The 22,539-nt window shown below is 41.0% G+C and overlaps 1 protein-coding gene across 9 annotated transcripts in view; it reads right to left on the minus strand.

Moving 5' to 3' along the window:
* Positions 1-22,539, minus strand: part of LOC139467974 (uncharacterized) — a 116,301-nt gene that overhangs the window by 4,745 nt on the left and 89,017 nt on the right. For 2 of the 9 annotated variants that reach the window (XM_071249596.1, XM_071249594.1), the window contains exon 2: positions 1,103-1,162. In XM_071249596.1, the coding sequence (XP_071105697.1) occupies positions 1,103-1,136 (34 nt within the window). In that variant the 5' untranslated portion in view covers positions 1,137-1,162. The other 7 variants (XM_071249593.1, XM_071249597.1, XM_071249598.1 and 4 more) reach the window with 7 other exon arrangements.

Genomic DNA, 22,539 nt, shown 5'->3' on the forward strand with positions numbered 1-22,539 from the left:
TAGAATGTGAGACAATGATATGTGCAACACAGAAAAGAAGGTAGAATGTGTGACAATGATATGTGCAACACAGAAAGGAAGGTAGGATGTGAGACAATGATATGTGCAACACAGAAAGGAAGGTAGGATGTGAGACAATGATATGTGCAACACAGAAAAGAAGGTAGAATGTGAGACAATGATATGTGCAACACAGAAAGGAAGGTAGGATGTGAGACAATGATATGTGCAACACAGAAAAGAAGGTAGGATGTGAGACAATGATATGTGCAACACAGAAAGGAAGGTAGGATGTGTGACAATGATATGTGCAACACAGAAAAGAAGGTAGGATGTGTGACAATGATATGTGCAACACAGAAAAGAAGGTAGGATGTGTGACAATGATATGTGCAACACAGAAAAAAGGTAGGATGTGAGACAATGATTTGTGCAACACAGAAAGGAAGGTAGGATGTGAGACAATGATATGTGCAACACAGAAAGGAAGGTAGTATGTGAGACAATGATATGTGCAACACAGAAAAGAAGGTAGAATGTGAGACAATGATATGTGCAACACAGAAAGGAAGGTAGGATGTGAGACAATGATATGTGCAACACAGAAAAGAAGGTAGGATGTGAGACAATGATATGTGCAACACAGAAAGGAAGGTAGGATGTGTGACAATGATATGTGCAACACAGAAAAGAAGGTAGGATGTGTGACAATGATATGTGCAACACAGAAAAGAAGGTAGGATGTGTGACAATGATATGTGCAACACAGAAAAAAAGGTAGGATGTGAGACAATGATATGTGCAACACAGAAAAGAAGGTAGAATGTGAGACAATGATATGTGCAACACATAAAAGAAGGTAGGATATGAGACAATGATTTGTGCAACACAGAAAGGAAGGTAGGATGTGAGACAATGATATGTGCAACACAGAAAGGAAGGTAGGATGTGTGACAATGATATGTGCAACACAGAAAAGAAGGTAGGATGTGAGAGAATGATATGTGCAACACAGAAAAGAAGGTAGGATGTGAGAGAATGATATGTGAAACACAGAAAGGAAGGTAGGATGTTTTTACTTTTAGCCCCTAGCCATACTCACTTTTAAGAAAAAGAACTTGGTTCCCCATGATCATGCTTCAAATGTCGTTCGGTTGCTATCCTGCAATGGTGTATAAAACGTCATATTAAAAGAATTCACTGTCAATCTGCAGCGACAGAAAATAGTTAAACATCATCCAACAAAAACAGAAATAACTTCTTTGACAGGCATTTAGAAGTTGGAGTACTAAGTAAGGATAAGAATTTATGGATGAACAACTTCTTTATTACAATTAAGAGCGAGGTTTCGGTGTAGGTTCAAGCTTGCTCGATAACGGTGTTAGAACCGACACAGAAACGTCGCTCTTAATTGTAATAAAGAAGTTGTTCACCCATAAATTCTTATCCTTACTTAAAAACAGAAATGTTGGTGAAACTGACAGAAAGCTGCCACAGTTGATGACCCTACAGAGCGGCATCCAGAAAAAGACCTTCACTGTACACCACCGTTTCGCTTTAAATGTTCATGACATAAAACAGATGGTACAACGTACCATTAGCCATGTTCCTTTACGAATTTCTTTCTTGACAGTTTGATTCTAAAGTGGATCAAATCTTTTACACAAGAACATTACTTATACCCATGTTCTGAGACTACCAATATGCCTACCTATATTACTTGCGAGGCACACAGCAGATGATCAAGGTGTCTGTTATATACTGACTGTAGCCACCATGGAGACAAGAAAAACATAACCTATCTGATGAATATCTCCAAGAGACACCGAAAAGGATAGGTGTGTTGTAATACCTTAAACAATCAGTTTGGGCACGATAGGGTGGAGCTCAAGCGCCTGTTGATTTGCTGTTGATCTTTTAGATAAAGCAATTTCAATGTGTGTTATATGATCTTATCACGTGATGCTACGCGGGAGTTGGTGACAAACGTTATCCATTGGTATGAGTTCAGACATGCATATGCAATTTTTAAATGACTCATGGCAGCTCCTTCTTAGAATTGCACATTTATATTATCACATTACGACCTAACAAGGTAACTCAAGAATGTCCCCCGGATGTCATGGCAGTTCAGTAAACATTCAATATTTATGAGCTGAACGGTTGGGTATGAAAATGTCCGGGATGTATTGGATCAACCAGGCCACGTGGTACTGTTACAAGATGACATGAGAAAACAAACCGGGACTACTGCAATGAAATGAATTAAATGAGATTCCTGTGGTTAAGCGATGAAGATTCATATTCCAATATACAAGTTTGATATTCACGTTTCATCACATAACCATTTACCTGCCATTTGGTGAGATCCAATTTGTGTTTTAGTGTTAGGGTTCGGCCCCAGGTCTCTTGAACTTTTAATTATATAAGTATCTTATCATTTAAAACATTACAAAATAACTTTTTAATGAATGACAACACATGCAGTTAGCTATATGTCAACTTGATATGATGTTACGATGCAGTTTCACTGCATTGCAAGAGAGAGAGAGAGAGAGAGAGAGAGACAGAGAGAGAGACATACACAGAGAGAGAGAGCGAGAGAGAGCGAGAGGCATAAACACAAGGAGACACAAACACACAGATAATGAGAAAAGTGAATTGACAGTTGTGAAATATCAAAATGTACAAGAATTGAATTTAAGGATACGAATATAATTAATGGTGAGAACAATGGAATTAATTTTCTTTCACCCTTCATTGAATTTTTAATTGTCCTTTTTCCAAAATATACAGATTGAAATATTGCATTTTGTCTAAATTCTACCAGTACTATTCCAATGAAAGCATTGCAAGGATCATAAATGGAAATAAACATAATGAAACATAGTGAGTCGTTACCTTTCTTTTCACAAAATAAATTACTCCGAACCCACGATCAAGTTAACTGGTTCGTACAAATTGTCGTGGTCGCAAACAAGTCTGAACAAATGTTGCGTAAGACTTTTTCTATGTTGCAGTTCATTTTCGGAGAAACCACTTTTGACCCTGAGGCAGCTGTCGCCACTCCTACATTCCGCCTGTCGTCGTATAAAGGACATAATCGTATCACAACAACATAAAGATATCCCTAGACCCCTCCAATCAACCCCCACCCCACCCCAAATTCCAACCACCTACCCAAATCCCCGCCCGCCCCTACCCCCCTGCTGTACTCCGTGACTCTTCCCTCCACCAAGGGGCTGTTTGGTAGCCGCGCTGAAGACCCGATTCGCTTCCCCACTTGGGTACAATGTTTGAAGCACATATTGTAATACTGCTAAAGCGGCGTAAAACCATGCTCACTCGCTGACACAACTACACAATTAATTTTCAATAGAATTTGAAATACAAATAGTTATCCTGCCTCAGATATGTGAATGTATGAATGTGACTATTTTTTAGCCATACATCCTTATCTATACATTCACCTTTCCTGTCGTTCCCTATTGATCCGTCGTTCAGACTCTTGTTTGTTCAATACTTGACAATGGCAGGTGGTGAGTCCGCATGGTAACAAAGCGACTCAAACACACACAACCAGAGATATTACTCTGTGGTCGGACTGACACCTTCATCAGGGGTCATTGTTTCGAGGGGCGGTCGGGTAGCCTAGTAGTTAAAGCGTTAGCTCGTCACGCCGAAGACCCGGGCTCGATTCCCGACATGGGTACAATGTGTGAAGCCCATTTCTGGTGTCCCCCGCCGTGATATTGCCGGAATATTGCTAAAAGCGGCGTAAAAAAACATATTCACTCACTCACTCACTCATTGTTTCGACATGACTGATCCCGCCGCTAAACAGTTGCTTTCAAAATGCATAGCTGACCTTCTAAAGTTGCCAAACTACATCTATTATATACCCGCATACACGTAAAATCAGAAAGAAATGTACGATTGTGAAGAGATTTAAGTGTCTTCCATGAAACTGCAGGTGTATTTCAAGATCACAGGAAATTGTAACAGTTGTATTATTGAACATAACAGTAAACATATTTTATAAATGTCATTTTGTCCTTTAGTTTGTGCACATTTTGAATAAAGACTTATAAGATGTAAACGTCGTCAACTCGATGACTTGGATACCGCTGAAACATTAGTTGAACACCAATAACTGTTGTGTCATTCACTTCCTCGTGATAAGCAGATGAAAGTCGTAGCGTACGGGCTAGTTCGTCAAGAAACATGTGTCTGTACATAGCTCGCTTGTGCCACTCACTCCACCACCTGAGGCGCTAGACATGTGCATCAAAATGATGTCCGATGCGATACCCGTGTTTTACTTGTACCTCATGTTCCCTTGTTTGTTCAGATCAAACACTGACTTGCCTTTGCATGTGTCTGTGACGGTTGCCACCGGTGACGCAGCATAAGCACACCTTTTCGCGAACACCCGGTATCATCACTATATGATAGTGATTCATAAACACATGCTCATGATGAAGTCAAAATCGTACAGTGTACAATGAATATTTCTTGAGATAATGGACAAGGTCTTGTCGCTATTATTCATATAGATACCATCAAGTTTGTCTTGGCATGTCAAGTCTGTTGAGCGAAAACGGTACGTGCGAATGATACTTACAGGAAGATCGTTTTTCAATATAAGTGTATGAAAGAATTCCACAATGTTTGTACAAAGCCTTAGACTATTCTGAATACAGAAACAGACAACGCTGTTTGCTACCGGACAGAAATAGGCCACTTTGTTAATGCCTAGTCATGTTACGGTAAGGGATGGTCTCTCACAAGCGGGTAATCTTTTCGATGGACCTTGTAGGTCTTGCACATACACACAACGATGCTATGAAGACGGCATGCCCCACAGTGCAATAAAGGGCATGTACACAGTTAGGAATTATGGACAGATTACATTTCACTAGCCTGTCAATGGTTCTGTTGTGTAGACAAACAAGATCAGGAAACATGAATAAAGCATTATTTTCATTTTAAGAGACTAAAGGGCGTCAACGTTTGTCGAGAAAGATCAAATTGCATGAGAACATACCATTGAACCTTACTGCAAAGGAGTCACTTGTTTTTTCGGAGAAAGTTGTTTGTCCGAAAACGCGAAAGTTTGAACAAAAGCAGGAAAATGAATATTTATTTTTTGGAGTAAAAGGAACATACGTGTACTATATTATTACATAAAGTGAGACCGCCTCCGTGGTCTAGTGGTAGAGCGTCCGCCCGGAGAGCGGAAGGTCCGGCGTTCGATCCCCGACCGCGTCATACCAAAAGACGTTAAAAGATGGTACTTCTTGTTACCCTGTCTGTCGCTCGGCATTAAGGGGCTAAAACAATGACTGGTCGGCTCGGAGTCAGTATACTGTGTCTGAGTGGGGTATTCATGTTAAACTGCGACATGGTATCTCAGTGAACTAGCACTATAAATCGGCATCAATCCGAACTAGTACAAGCAGCCACACACACGTACATGCACGTCGCTATATAAGTGCAATAATCTTGGACGCGACGTTTAACCCCATTTCACCTCACCTCACCTTACATAAAGTGAAGAACTAATTTTAAGTCCTCATTTAAAAAAGCGATCTCAGTACAACGACTGTCTGATAACTCCAGGTCGTAAATACCTCCGTGGTCTAGTGGTAGAGCGTCTGCCCGGAGTGCGGAAGGCTTGTGGTTCAATCCCCGGCCGCGTCATACCAAACGTTGTTAAGAGATGGTACTTGTTGTTACTCTGCTTGGCTCTTGTCAGTGAGGAGATAAAACAAGGACTGGTGGGCTCAGAGTCTTTGGCTGGGGTATCCATGTTAAACTGCGGCATGGTATCTTAGTAGGCTAGCACTACAACACCGGCCTAAGTGCGGACCAGTACAAGCAGCAGCACACCCTTATAATCTTAAACGTGACGTAATACGCCATTTCACCTCACCCAGTGATTTACGATATCTAAGATTGCGATGCAGAACGAAGCCCATAATGTGGTCTTAGCACTAGTATGATCGTAAGCCTATGTTAAAGTATGGGAGTTACGATCACCTTAGCGCTAAGATCGCTTTGTGAAACGGGGCCTGGGGATTAAATACACTCTTCAAAAAAAGAAAGGCACAGGTAGTATGTAGTTCATGGAACCTGACTACACAAAAAATCCGGTATATGAATTGGATATATGTTATTGAAAAAAAATGCTGGTGGCCAGACATTCCACAAACGGTGCGTCAAAACGCAGCTATTGTCGATTTACAATGTCTAAACGGCATTGTTTTCACACTTGTTAAAAAATGTCATGGAGGAAAACAGTAAAGCAAAAATGCACGTGCAAGTTATGGCATTCGTAACTCGTGGTAGTGGCTATAAAAAGGCAAGCATAAGCCAATAATTTGTCATTCAATTGTCAACATTTTCCAATGCCCATCCGAACATCGCCATCGGACGTATCCAAAGAGACGAGTGTCGTTTTGCGATGAATCACGATTTCTTCTTCACCTGCGAGATGGAAGACAACGTGTTTATCGTCGTCGAAATGAGCGTTTTGCCCAACATTGTGTACGTGAATTCGACAATTTCGATGGCGGTAGTGTCATGGTGTCGGGGGTGGGGGTGGAGATGGGGGTGGGGGCATATCCTGCACCACGATATCGGACTTGGTTGTGGTTCAGAGAAATTCGACAGCAAATCGCTACATGAATCAAATTCTTCATCCTCACCTGCTTTTGATCATTGGCCGACAGAGGGAGCTGTTTCAACAGGGCAACGCTCCACCTAACACAGCTCGTGTCACGGTAGACTACCTTTATAATGCCAACATCAACGACTTGTCCTGGACGTCGGGATCTCCAAATCTCAACCCCATCGAACACCTCTGGGATGAACGTGATCAACGTGTACGTCAAAGTCAGAACACGTCGCAGACAGTCCCACAACTGGCCAACGCGTTACAAGCAGAATGAAGCAGAATTCCGCAGGACAGAATTCGTACACTTAGTCAGTCAGTGCCAAGGAGATGCAGAGCAGTGATTGCTGCCCGGGGCGATCACACGAAATACTGAGTTCAGCGCAACCCTGTGTCCTTATGTGACATGACAATGAACAGTTTTCAAAGCCTTTGTACAACGACAACACGTGACTATCGAGCTCCAACATGTCATATTTGTATCTCTGATCATTTGGAATCTGACTGCGCAGGAACAGGTACCAAAAAACACCTCACCCGAACGCGCCACCATTGACGGCGCTCGTGTTGTGACAAAAAATGGTGAAACAGGTTTCCAGCCTATGGCATAAACTGCACGTGCATGTTAGCTGTATAAATACGTTCGTCTGCAGGGTATAACCACATGTGATGAAAGCGCACAAAAGAAATGCCACGACTGACAAGGGAGCAGAGAGAGAGAGAGCCATCGGTATGGCCGAAATGGGGGCAACACAGGTCCAAATTGCCAGAAGGTTTCGTTGTACATCATTGACAGTAGCCATGCTGATTCAACACACGACAGGCCGAGAACCGGACGACCCCGTTGTCCAGGACAACACCACTGGAAGACGGTCAGATACGGCTCATTCACCTGCGAAACAGATTCGTAACGGCGACGATGACGGCAGCAACATCGACGCCTGAGACTGCTATGGCGAGGCAGGTTTTGCCCATCAGCCTCCCGTCAACAGACAAGAACTGCAGCAGACCCTGAGAGACGAGTGGCAACGGATTCCAGTCCACGTCATCAGAAGACTGACGTCATCGATGAGGCGGCGTATCACAACATGCATTGAGGCAGCTGGAGGTCATACACGCTATTGAAGGCAATGAACTTGTAGTGTGTCTGACAATTTTTGGTTCCATTTCAGACAACTTTTGAAAATGAAATTTCTTACCCCACCATTGTTTGCCTTAAGCTTACATTACCTGTGATTGCACAGTTTCATTCAAACTGTGGTTGATCAGTTATTTGTTACCCCTCCATAGATAATATTATAATTCACAACAAAACCTCTTCTTGTTATTTTTTTTATCGATCATGGAACTCGACCTGTACTTTCTTTTGCCGCCCAGTTTACATAATAGTGTTCGGGTATTCCACAGTTCGGCTAATCTGCCAGGTGCTGTTTGGTGCTGACAAATTACAAGAAACTTTGGTATGAATCCACTATCAGGATATTTTCGATCCAAAACATCCTAACATTGTTGAGTATGGGGTGCATTGTATGTCATACAACACAAGTTGATGGTTTGATCAGAAAACGTTATTTATCCAACGTGCCGGCAAACCATTTCAAGCAAAGCATGCATATCTGCTTTCAAATATGACAACATGATTGCGAAATACACCAATTTCCGAGAATTGATCTACAGCGTGCCCACTATGTATAGGGGAAACAGGTAAATACACAGAAAGCAAAATACCTTCCACCCCTATGGGCGAGTCCATCCATTTCCAAGAAATGGTCGAAACACGCCTGGATAATATTTAGTGCTATCGAAAATACACTTCGATTTTAGAACAGAATGGTTTATCTAATACGTGTAATAAATATTTAATATAAATGATTAGCCGTAATGAGACCTATGAACATAACAGGTGTCTGATAGTGTGTAGCTTCTTCTAAGTGCTACCAGACACGTTACCAGAAAAACCAAGTCGCGTAGAACCTGATCATTATCCTTGAAACAATACTAGTATTTCATCACAGGTACCTCAACGGGTCCAAATCGACCTGATGATAAAGTCTGTTGCCACCTGCCACCAAAGTGATACACTTTGCTTCGTGACTCACCATGAGAAAGTAGACTTTGGACCGATATTAACACATAATTAAACCACGATAGCCGACGACTAACCATTAGGGACGTCGTGGACGTTAGAGCATCATTGCTCACATTTACCTTCCATGTTAAGGTCGTTGTTGTCTTTCTGAAATATATGTGTAAACAACCTATTCTTTTCATGCATAATCATGTACGGAGTGACCATGATATAAAATATGGTTCAAGCAATAATACGAGTTGAAAATTATACCAGTACTAAACAAATCATGAACAAAGATTCGGATAAAGTATTCGGTATTTTTGAAACCATTACGAATTTAATATTAATTTGATAAGTATTCATATTGACTCGTGACAGGAAACCACAGCATGGGAAATACAATCAAAAACTCAAAATAATACTAGTAATTTATTCTTGAAATAAATAGGACAATGGTTATTTTTTTTCCACTTAATTGTTCAATAAAGCGGTAAAGATCTTTTCCATTTGTTTTCCTTAAAGCAGTGTTCGACTACATTTTGAGCATGTGTGAGCATCAAATATTGACGATACCTGTGATGATACCAGGAAGGCTATTTGTGATCTTGTGTAGCATTTTCTGGCGAGTGTCTCCTTAGGCCATATTGATGAAACATGTTAATGTATTAAGTTAATAAATTAATTGATTACAAATGAAAAGTTGACTATACCTACCGCACTGGACAGATGGCTGTGTATTTCCTATGAGAACGCTCCTCTGCTGAATCAACGGCTATCACGCCGACAGTAAAATATGTTACAGCATTATCGGCTGTGGAGACTGGTGGAGTATTGTGTTTGGTATAGATTGTTGCTAGGTTCTGGATAGGAGTTTGAGTGATTCGTGCAGGCGATAATTCATCTCAGGTGGTGCTGTGACGATATCGGGCCCTGGCCCGGAACATGTATTGCCATTAGAGGTGAGGCTGTCACCAGTCTCCCCACCCCTCATCCCTCCACCCCCGCCCATTATTCATTTCCCCGTTACTCAAACAACCCATACAACAGTTATTCACCACCCTTCCTACTCTTCCTAACCTTGAACACACCTTTCCACCCTTATACCACACCCGTCAGCAGATTATCCACCGCCAGTTGTTACATCCCACCCCTATCTCCCTTACAGCCCTCATCCCAAATCCAACCTTAGCCACACCTCCAAACATATTTCCAATGTCCTTGACCCCAATATACAACCTTCAGTCACCCCCACCCCCTATTTCTTCATCCCCCCTCCCCACGAATTAACCGATTCTCCCACCCCACCCCACACCACTCCGCCTGCCGCGCCCGTCATGACTCATATCTTTCTAAATCTCCCACGTGATGAAGGTCAGGCTTTTGACAGGATGTGTTAACCCACCAACACCCTGGGATTTCCACATTTTACCCAATGCTCAGCGGGTTCCCTGATAATTATACCCAGAGCGTTTTATCAGTCTGTAAATACGTTACTGTTTAAAAAGCTCTTCAGTTGTCCGGGGCCATCAAGGATGACAGCCCACATCCTACTCTGACGTGTACATGTACCATACTGTTTGTAAACCTCTTCAACTGTTTTGGAATAGAAAGGATGACAGCCTACATCCCATTTTATCATTTTGCCATATATTCCTGTGTTGTTGGTTTTCAGGTGAAAAATTGAGCTGTCTTTGCATGTGTTTGTGCCAACGGTGGATAGGATAGGATTCCGCGATTTTTTCCTCACTATTTCATAGTGATTCATAACCCATGTTCATGATAGAGTCGGAATCGTACAATATAATTATGGAACGGGTTCTGTCGCGATCATTTTGTATCAATATCGCATTGCCATTTTCGTAAAGTTTAGACAAAGCTGATTCTGTACTAATTGATTGAACTATTGATTGAATGAGTGTGGTTTAATGTCGCTTTCAACAGCATTTAGGCTTTAAGTGAGTGAATATGGTCTTACAGCGCTGTTTATCCAGCAATATGACGGCAGGGAATACATTACAAATGTCCTGCACCCATTGCACCCATGTGGTGAACCCGGGACCGGCTCGACAAGCCATCGCTTTAACCTCTAACCACAGCCCATTAGCTTTTAGTAGAAGGGATAAAAAAGAAGTATTTGTGTACATGCAATGTGAAAATAATATGTTTTCTTGAAAAACCTTAAGGGTGTAAACATTAGATGCTATTGGGTACCGTCGAATCGAATCGAACTCTAAGCCCCATTTAACTGATAACATCTTAAAACTTGAAGGTGAATTTAAACATGGTTAACACAGATGGCACTAAGATCGATATGATGAAGATGCAGATACACAAACACATTTCAGACATTTCCGAGCAATTACATTTATTGATCCTGAACTTATATTCAGGCTGTTTTATCGAACATTTACATGCCTGAATTATATCAACTGTCTACTTTTCAAATGATCAGGTAATATAGGTTACTGACATTTCATATTGTCATAGTGACCGATTTACGACTACCATTGTCTGAAGTACATTTGACTCCAAAGGCAAATTACCCTGTAGCCATGTCTCCATAACTTTATTGTCAATACGTTTTAGGCGCTAATCCCCGTTGTTAATCCTCACCAACATTTCATTGTACGAGGGGTGTTCATTAAAGATTTCCCCTAAACCACTTAGGGTTATCATATTTGGTTGGAATTTCACATATGTAATGATACTTGTATCTATGGGTTATGTCTGAATTTGCAGCACCGAACTATTAATCTTACCACTTTTAAGGCGTTATGATCGAGTAGTGTGTGACAATGGAGCCAGTAGAATACCGAGCAGTGATTAGGTTTTTATATTTGAAAGGTCGCACACCAAAAGAAACTTTCGATGAAATGAAAGCAACTTATGGGGAAGATGCCCTATCATATGACGTTGTTAAACACTGGCATCGCCAGTTCAAGTGTGGTCGGACATCTGTGGAAACAGTTGCCATTCCTGGTCGCCCCCATTCAGCCATTGATGAGGACACTATCCATCAAGTGAAGACCGCCATTTCGGCAGACCGACGTATAACTGTTCGCCAGTTAGCACAAGATGTCAAGATCAGTGTAGGGTCTGTGGAAAAAATCATTTGAACATGCATAGGGTGTCAGCACGATTGATTCCCAGGTTGCTCACACCTTTCCAAAAGCAGGAACGAGTCAATTGCTCAAAGGATCTTTTGGACATGTGCCAAAAAAACCAGGCAAACTTTTTTGACAGACTTATCACAAAGGATGAAACATGGGTCCATCACTATGATCCTGAGACTAAATTTCAGTCGATGCAATGGAGGCATGTGGAGTCACCACCTCCAAAGAAGGCACGTGTCCAACCCTCTGCAGGCAAGGTCATGCTCACGGTGTTTTGGGACCAGCACGGAGTAGTGATGATGGATTTCTTGGCAAAGGGTACCACAATTACAGGAGCTTATTATGCTTCACTGCTGCGGAAATTGCGGGACGCTATCAAGCTTAAGAGGCGTGGCATGCTGACCAAGGGTGTCCGTCTCCTGCATGACAATGCTCCAGTACACAACTCTCATCTTGCCGAGACAGAAGCGCGGTCCAGTGGCTATGAAATCCTTCCACATCCTCCTTGACCTTGCACCATCTGACTTCCACCTCTTTCCAACCATGAAGTCATTTTTGAAGGGAACACGTTTCACAGATGATGAAACACTGATTTCTGAAGTCAAGTCCTGGTTTGAGACGCAAAATGAGGACTTTTACAAGCGAGGTCTCCATAGATGCATAAAACGATGGGAGAAGTGTGTAACTCTTGGTGGTTCCTATGTGGAGAAAGACAAATACCTATGCCAAGTTTCGTTCCACTAGGTCCATCGGAAGTGGGTCAGGGGAAATCTTTAATGAACACCCGTATATTGACTGACAGCCAACGTGGGCTAATTTGTCACTTCCCGTTAATTACTGTTATTTATAGTATGACATTTATTGCCTTAATTGTTCATCCCCCCCCCCCCCCCCCCCCCGCTATTGGTATTCCGAGTGCTGGTGTAGGGACGTCCTCGAGCAGGATGTGCCGCTCGTAGGAAACGTCCTGAGGTTGAGCTGGCGCTCCGCTCACCTCATGTATGCCTGGGCTGGAAGGTCCGCTCATCGCTGTGTTATCTGAGCAGGTATTCAATTGTTGTTTATTGTTTACATGTTGTGCATAAAGCGTTCCGGTACAGTGATGTCGGTTTTGTCCGTTATTCCCCCAAGAGCTAATTCCCCGTCAACATGCGCGTTGACAATATCATAAGTTTATGTAGCTCACTGACGTTCCGTATAAATTTATGTAGCTTACTGACGTTTTCATAATAATTAAAAGTTTAAGTTTATGACCGCCATATCTTGGATAAGAATGTGGGGCGACTGGCTGACCTTAGACGGGCCTGTGCAGTGACCGCCTTATCTTAGAACGGACGGTAGGGAGGTTGACTTAGCGTAGATGAACCTATTCAATGAGTGCCTTACCCTAAGATCCGATTGTTGGGAGATTGACTTACCGTAGATGAACTTATTCAGTGAGTGCCTTACCCTCAGATCAGATTGTGGGGAGATTGACTTAGCGTAGATGAACCGATTCAGAGAGTGCCTTACCCTTAGATCAGATTGTGGGGAGATTGACTTAGCGTAGATGAACCTATTCAGTGAGTGCCTTTCCTGAGATCAGATTGTAAACCTCTTCAACTGTTTTGGAATAACAAGGATGACAGCCTGCATCCCATTGTAACGTATGCCATATATTCCTGTATTGTTGGTTTTCAGGTGAACAATTGACCTGTCTTTGCATGTGTTTGTGCCACCGGTGGATAGGATACGCCCTTTCCGCGATTATTTCCTCACTTAGTTTGGGAGGAAAGACCGAAGTGATGCAGATCTCAGACGTTTACCACTTAGGTGTAACCAACGAGCACGGGTAGGGTGCTGACAAACCTAGAAACATAATCGGGATTCGAACCCACAATCATAGGTTTCTGGCGTGCCCAAGGGGCGCAACTCTGCACAGCAAATCGCGGCGCCTCAGACGACTGGGCCACCCGTGAAGACTGGCTGACCTAAAACGAGCATATGCAGCGGAACGCCTTTCCTTTGATCATAGAGCTAAATTGACTGAGCTCTGCTGAGCCTGTTTAGTGACTGACCTTCCTATGATGAGCCTGTGAGGTTACTGGCATTCTTCAGATGACCATGTTGGGTGAGTGACCATCCTTAAATAATCCTCCGTAAACGTTAACCACATAAATATAAGCGACAGAGGCATTTCCATAATTATCAACGTCTCAACTCAACTGACACGACAATATCAGATAGTGATGACATCTGGTGTTCGCAAAAAGGTGAGCGCCTCCTGTCCCAACGGTGGCACCCGTCACAAACACGCGCAAAGGCAAATCAATTGTTCAACTGATCAACACAGGAACAAACAGTATAAGTCACAATAGGGTATTTTATCGGACATCACTTTGGTCATCCATGCGCCAAATATGGATATGTCCTCCACATTTATAGCATAAAAAGTTTTTACAGATTTTCTGAGTCCTTGAATGTTGTAACCCTAATCAAACAACTTTATGTTTCTCTTTAATTGTTAGTAGAAAGTTCATTTTCAATTCAAACTCAAAAGTGAAATTTGAAACCAATCTTAAGGCTGGAGTTGCTGGTATATTGCTCTATATAAAGGGAAAGTTGGAACGTTAAAGTCATCCCTACTGTTATAACGAGGTGTGGAGCGCCTTTTTGTCACTCTTTTTCTTTATGCATATGTCATATCTATTATCATAACACCAGCTTTCAGTGATTGGTGTGTTGACTCCACGTCCAGGGTAGTAAGAGCAGGTCAGTAAGGCCGCAACCTAAAGGACTGTAAATATTACGTGATGGCCGCAATCGTCAATGGTTACAGCTGATAAACTCCTGCCAACTACCATGGTGTGAAAGACATGCATTCGTAACATTTAGTTGTGTAATGAAGGCCTTGACTTGTAAGGCCTGTTTATTTATTATATATACATGATGTACACGTTTCATTATCTGTTTGTAAACTTTGTAAAATTGTGTCGTTATGGTAATTATGTATACATGCTCTATCATTATAATAATAATTATTATTATTATTATTATTATTATTATTATTTACAGATTAAAATATAAAATGCAGCAAAGAAGGTTTAGGTGTTCCTGGCATAGTCAGGCTGGTTAGGCTCATCATCAGCTCAAAAGCGAGGTCCGCTTATTTGCCATGTTTTTCCTGAATCTTGCCAATCACATTAGTTTCACAGGGACAGATAACATAAATTATTTCATTGGATTTATCAAAAAGAGCAATATCAGGTTTATTGGCCTGGATACGCCAGAGGCTGTTAACGGGCCTTTTCCAATTTTGCATTTATCATTTGCCATGACGCCCTCTACATATTCCGGGTCGTACCATGGATGGACCTGTGTCAAAACTACAAGCATTGCGAAGACGGTCATAAAATGACCGAGTTACACCATAATGTGGCTTAAGATACTGTGTTTGTGCCATGTTATTATTGTTGTTGTTGTTGTTGTTGTTGTTGTTTCACTCTGCACCACCGATTAAAGCCTACAACTAATCAACCTCTCTCTTTTTTCAAGGTGGTGGCCAAACGTTCTCTACTAATTACCCCAAATAGCAGCAAACATCCATACAGACGCCTTCGTCACCCAAATGACCAAACGACCACTACATCGCCTCGGCCAACATATGAAGCACCGGCTTCACTGCTCTCATTTATTCCTAGTTTATTGGGGTAATTCGGGGAAAAGGTATGCGCTATTCAATCGTTATTGAACGGAATCAGATCATCGATATACCCGGAGCCGAAGGTTATCATTGTAGTTAAACTCCCCTTCTTTCATTTGCCAATCTGAGCAGAAATTCTGATTAATGTGCAGATGCCTATTTCTTGCGAAAATGTCTTTCCCCCAAATTTTACATAGATGTCCATCATTTAACATGTTGTTTTCTCAGTAACTTTAGAGGACATTTCCTTTCATTTTTGACAAATTGTCCTGCACCTTGGAAGATGTTACTATCCAAGGCCACAATGGTTTGTGACAAATGCACCGAGATAAAGAATTACGTTTTTCCTTAAGAGGAATTGAAAAGTCAGTTACTTTAACATAATTGAACTTGGTTCTGTCCCAAGATCGCCAAATTTCAAGCAAATCGTTTTTGAGTTTTTTAGAATCTACATTATAAATATTAAATAAGTGTGCTGTTATGTTTTCCGCAGTGCATCTAAAATACTTCACACAAAGATGTGAAGTGAGGTGAAATTGTGTTTAACCTCCCGTCCAAGATTATTGCACTTATATAGCGACGTGCATGCACGCACTAGTCCGGACTGATGCCGATTATAGTGCTAGCACACTGAGATACCATGCCGCAGTTTAACATGAACACCCATTAACAATCAGTAACAATAAATATGAGTATATTTTTTCAGGATTTTCGTGTCATTCAAAGAGAGCTGCAAATTCAATAAAGATCTAGTTATAATGTCACTGTTTCGATTCGTTAAAAATATATTATTTGTTCATTGAAAAGAATTAGGATTCTGATTCTGTTTCTTGGTTTGTTAGCACCATACCCGAGCTCGTGGGTTTCACCGAAGTGATAACGTCTACGACCGTCATAGGGCTGACATGCCGTGGAATCCTGGAATACTGTTACAAGCAGCGTTATCCCCTACTCACTCAATCACTCACTCTTAATTTCAGAGCTGAAAACGGGATGTATATGGGCTGCGTGAGCTGAGAATGGCATGCGCATGAAATAGGGATGAATGTATTATCAAATATATCCCCTGGGAACTGCAAGAGACTGGAAGAAAATCTGCCTTTGCTCTGTACACCTTACGTTCCTAGCTTTTCCATCTTTTCACTCCAACTATAAGAAACATGTAGCATGTAATTTTGAAAAGTGTTATTTTTCCCATTCCACCCACCGCTCCATCGGAACATGGAGATGAGAAAAACACAAAATGACCTCACAGGACGTATACATTTACAAATGTAGTAGTACTGTGAAAAACATGTTATCATACATGTTGTCTCACCGGTTGGCAAAGTTGATAGATTCGGTGTGAGTTACAAGCCATATTTGATTTTAAGAAAAGCACCTGATCAAAACCCGTGACTATTGCCTTATAAATATCTGTGGCACCTGACAAATGCGGACATTTGGAGTGACAGACAGCTGCACGTTAATAACATTTTCGCATCACAGCAACACGCACATCATTTAAATGCAATTTTGCCAACATTTTGTACAGAATATTGTCCCTGGAACAGTGTGTCAACAATACCCGAACAAACACTCAACAACTTCCGACAGGGAAAAGATAAATTATTCAAATTAGCAACATGCAAAGTCACGTAGAGACGATCGATCCGTGAACTGTTTACCGTTCTCACGAACACTGCAACTTATGAAATATTATATTTAAAGTACTAGAAGTACTACAATTAGTGAGTGAATGTTGTTTTTCGCAACTGTGTGTGGCAAACAAGTCCAGCAAACAAGTGGTTGATATCATGAGCGTCTGTGTTGTGATGGTACGATGACATACATCCAGACAGCTGCAGGTTATCCCAGATCCCCATTTTAGTTTGTTGAATTTGGGTACTTGACAACCATTCTTCCCCATTTTTAAATTGAACTGAATCCTTGACAATGCCCTTGGCAAGAAAATGTCCCCAGCAAGTCTAAAATACTTTGTGAAGTCTAAATGTCTTCAGTCTGAAAATGATGGGAATGTCTTGGCTCCTTACTGTCATATCTTGCAGACAATTTAACAAAGAAAGTAATAATATATTTTCCTTTCAGAAACTAAACCACCGTTTGATATAAGGTCCATATATAATCCAACATTTATAAATTTCAGCACATTCTAACATACAAAGAAACTCAGACAACAGTGTTTACAAATGTGTCTCAAAATGCGATTTTGAAGTAACAAAAGGTATTAAATAGATCACAATAATTAGAAAATGATATTCGTGTCCAAAAGGTTTATTCATTCATAATACGTAAAGGCCTCAGGCCTTTAATACGTTCACGGAATCAGTGTTGGTATTGAAATAATATTTAGAAATACCAGTATATACAGAGGAATTGCTGAGCATTTAACCTTGGAGAAGAATGCCGTAGTTCCATTACATGGTAACAGTTTTAATGGCTGTATTTTTCGAATTTGACATAACAATTCGGCATTTTTGGACATTTGGTGAATGTATGAATACCTTTGGTATATACTGATCGTAGTTGATTATAGTACGTGCATATATTAAAGCAAGAAATGAATAAATGTGTGACTAATCTGGTTCATGCCACATTAAGAAATATCCCGCTATATTACGAAAGGATCACCTGGAATTGGTTTCATACATACAAAATGGACCGTGAAACAATAACATTAAATTTGGACCTGGCTCTCTGGTAGGGTATAACCACTAGGCCATATATACCTCATAACCTCTAGTCGGCAGAGATACTAATGCACGAACATAGATCACGTGCACTAAAAAAATGAACCAACCGAAGTGTACATATGGACACATGAATGGAAATGGTCGAATAACGAACCTAATGAAGTTATTTATTTTGGACATTAGATAAAGCCCAATCTCTTGTTTCACTTCTTTAATTATTCGGTAGATGTTTTTGTGCATAAGTATATTTACGTATCTTCGCTGACATGCACACACGTTGCGAAATATATTCGAGAAGATGTCGAAAGTGATATGTTCAGCAAGCCGCTAAACTAACATCGACTCTCTGAATTGAAATCATGTCACAGAATGGTTACTTGTCTTTTGACAATAGATCGAAAGGAACACAGTGAGTCTGGTCGAAGAAATTGAGACTTGCAGAACAATTATAATTATAGGCTTGCAATAGCATGGGATAGATGTGCTCCATGAACCGTTTGATAGACAAGCAAGCCAAGGGCTTCTTGCCTTTGTGCAAATACAGCCATCTGAGGCAGCGACCTGAGTGTACTCATCCGATACCAGTCATTTCCGTCATAACTTTTCCCTCGCAAAGAAAATATAACGCGAACAGCCGGTATTGTTTATTTCTAAAGCTGCGAAATCATTATTTAGATGCACGTTTCAACTTACATGTAAATTTAATGTATTCAGTAAGTGATATTCACACATTTGATGCTGGTATAGTTTTGGACGATTTTTTGTAGCTTCTGTGGAGTTATTATCAATAGCAACTGCATGAAAAGATGTGTTAAAATATGGAGATCAACATTGAACCATCTTTTCTAACATGCGCTCGCAACTTGATAACGTCGTGTATTGTATATCGTGTAATGTTTCGCTTGTGTTGGGGCGTTAGGGTTTTGTTCCAAAAAAATCCATTAACCCTAATTTCGTTGGGGAGTATGGTTAACAGGACAACTTTGTATGTGCATTGAATCCGATCTCATCTTTACATGAGCAGGGACTGACACCCTTTCTTTGCACGTGTATTGATTATCATCCCTTTCTTGCATGTGTACAGATTGCCACTCCTTCTCAAACTGTGCATTGAATGCCAAATCATCTTAAGATCTGCATCTTCCACACCTTCTAAGCATGTTCATTGAATGCCAACCCTTTTTAATAGGTGCATTGAATGTCACCCCTTTTAATAGATGCATTGAATGTCACACCTTCTTAATATGTGCATTGAATGCCACCACTTATCAACATGTGCACTGAATGCCACTCGTTAACATGTGCATTGAATGCCACCCCTTCTCAGAATCTGCATTAAATGCCACCCCTTCTCAACATTTGTATTGAATGCCACCCCTTCTTAGCATGTGCACTGAATGCTATCTCATCTTAGCATGTGAATATATTGCCAACCATTCTTAGCATGTGCATCGATTATCACCCTTTCTTAGCATGTGGCTTAGATCGCCAACCCATCGTAGCATTTGAATAGATCTGATGTGAGCATGTGCAGTGAGTGTCATTTTTCTTTGTCCTTTTCATTTTACTTCATTCTGAGTATTAATATTACTTTCCATCCACGCTTGCACCGTGGAAACTAACTCTGGATGTTGTCCTATTATAAAAGTCTACTGATATCACAACCTAGCCGTTAAAAGTGCAGAATTAATGCATCCAATTCTAGACGTTCACCTTGCCACTATATTGACCTTTATTTCTCGTTTCGGGTATGGGATCATTTTCATGCAGTATGCATGAGAAACGCCGAACACAACATGACAGTTATTGTTGACCCTGGGTTGCAACAGGTAAACAAGAACGGCATCATTGTTCACGTTCAAGAAGCATAAAGCCGAGTAGTATTGTCATTGAAAATTGGATTCTAACACGTTTTAAACATGTTAAATTTAATCCATCACATAAAAATCACATTAATAATGGAGTTTATTTTATGATAGTATGATATGTTCAGGCCCATACTATGATCCGATTCTACAACTGTAAAATATTTCAAATTCGAATTTTCGTATTGTATTTTCAGGTGTGGAAAAAACGTTCGCAAAAACCGCAATAGTTTATCACCTTGATCAGAGTTGATCCTAGCAATAGGAGCTCAGCATACTGTGGGAAATCAATGTCACGACATCATGGAAAAAAGGCACATTCCTGGGTATCTTGGTGTTGGAAGTAGTTCAAGTGCGGCAAGACAACATTACATAAATATTACGCGTTTTCGACCCAGAACAAAAATGAACATCAGAGCATGTAGTAGCGGATACCTGAACGTTAGCCCAGAATATCTTACGAACAGCGATGAAAACGGAAGACTGATTTGTTAATTAAAAACACGTATTATAACTAAGGATCAATAAAAATGGCGGTGGTACAGAAATTACGAGAAACACATTACGAGTGTATACCACAGGGAGAACCTATTTATACCCAAGGGATACATTTTTATACCATAAGCTAAGGAATACCTATTTGTACCACATGGATTCATGTCTATATCACAGGGAATGCTTATTGATACCACAGGAATTCATGTTTATACTACAGGGCTGCGTATATGTACCACAGGGAGTGCATGTTTATACCACAGGAATTCATGTTTATACTACAGGGCTGCCTATATGTACCACAGGGAGTGCATGTTTATACCACAGGAATTCATGTTTATACCACAGGGCTGCCTATATGTACCACAGGGAGTGCATGTTTATACCACAGGAATTCATGTTTATACTACAGGGCTGCGTATATGTACCACAGGGAGTGCATGTTTATACCACAGGAATTCATGTTTATACCACAGGGCTGCCTATATGTACCACAGGGAGTGCATGTTTATACCATAGGGATAAATGTTTATACCACAGGGCTGCGTATATGTATCACAGGGAGTGCATGTTTATACCATAGGGATACATGTTTATACCACAGGGCTGCCTATATGTATGACAGGGAGTGCATGTTTATACCACAGGAATTCTTGTTTATACTACAGGGCTGCCTATATGTACCACAGGGAATGCATGTTTATACCACAGGAATTCATGTTTATACTACAGGGCTGCCTATATGTACCACAGGGAGTGCATGTTTATACCACAGGAATTCTTGTTTATACTACAGGGCTGCCTATATGTACCACAGGGAATGCATGTTTATACCACAGGAATTCATGTTTATACTACAGGGCTGCCTATATGTACCACAGGGAGTGCATGTTTATACCATAGGGATACATGTTTATACCACAGGGCTGCGTATATGTATCACAGGGAGTGCATGTTTATACCATAGGGATACATGTTTATACCACAGGGCTGCCTATATGTATGACAGGGAGTGCATGTTTATACCACAGGAATTCTTGTTTATACTACAGGGCTGCCTATATGTACCACAGGGAGTGCATGTTTATACCTGAGGAATTCATGTTTATACTACAGGGCTGCGTATATGTACAACAGGGAGTGCATGTTTATACCACAGGAATTCATGTTTATACCACAGGGCTGCCTATATGTACCACAGGGAGTGCATGTTTATACCATAGGAATACATGTTTATACCACAGGGCTGCGTATATGTATCACAAGGAGTGCATGTTTATACCATAGGGATACATGTTTATACCACAGGGCTGCGTATTTGTATCACAGAGAGTGCATGTTTATACCATAGGGATACATGTTTATACCACAGGCCTGCGTATATGTACCACAGGGGTGCATGTTTATACCACAGGAATTCATGTTTATACTACAGGGCTGCCTGTATGTATCACAGGGAGTGCATGTTTATACCATAGGGATTCATGTTTATACCACAGGGCTGCCTATATGTACCACAGGGAGTGCATGTTTATACCACAGGAATTCATGTTTATACCACAGGGCTGCGTATATGTACCACAGGGAGTGCATGTTTATACCACAGTAATTCGTGTTGATACCACAGGGCTGCCTATATGTTCCACAGGGAGTGCATGTTTATACCACAGGAATTCATGTTTATACCACTGGGCTGCCTGTATGTACCACAGGGAGTGCATGCTTATACCATAGGGATACATGTTTAAACCACAGGGCTGCGTATATGTACCACAGGGAGTGCATGTTTATACCACAGGAATTCATGTTTATACTACAGGGCTGCGTATATGTATCACAGGGAGTGCATGTTTATACCACAGGAATTCATGTTTATACTACAGGGCTGCCTATATGTACCACAGGGAGTGCATGTTTATACCACAGGAATTCATGTTTATACCA

The sequence above is a fragment of the Haliotis cracherodii genome, unplaced genomic scaffold (assembly GCF_022045235.1).
Source record: "Haliotis cracherodii isolate W230 unplaced genomic scaffold, xgHalCrac1.p SCAF_2, whole genome shotgun sequence".
NCBI lineage: Eukaryota > Metazoa > Mollusca > Gastropoda > Lepetellida > Haliotidae > Haliotis > Haliotis cracherodii.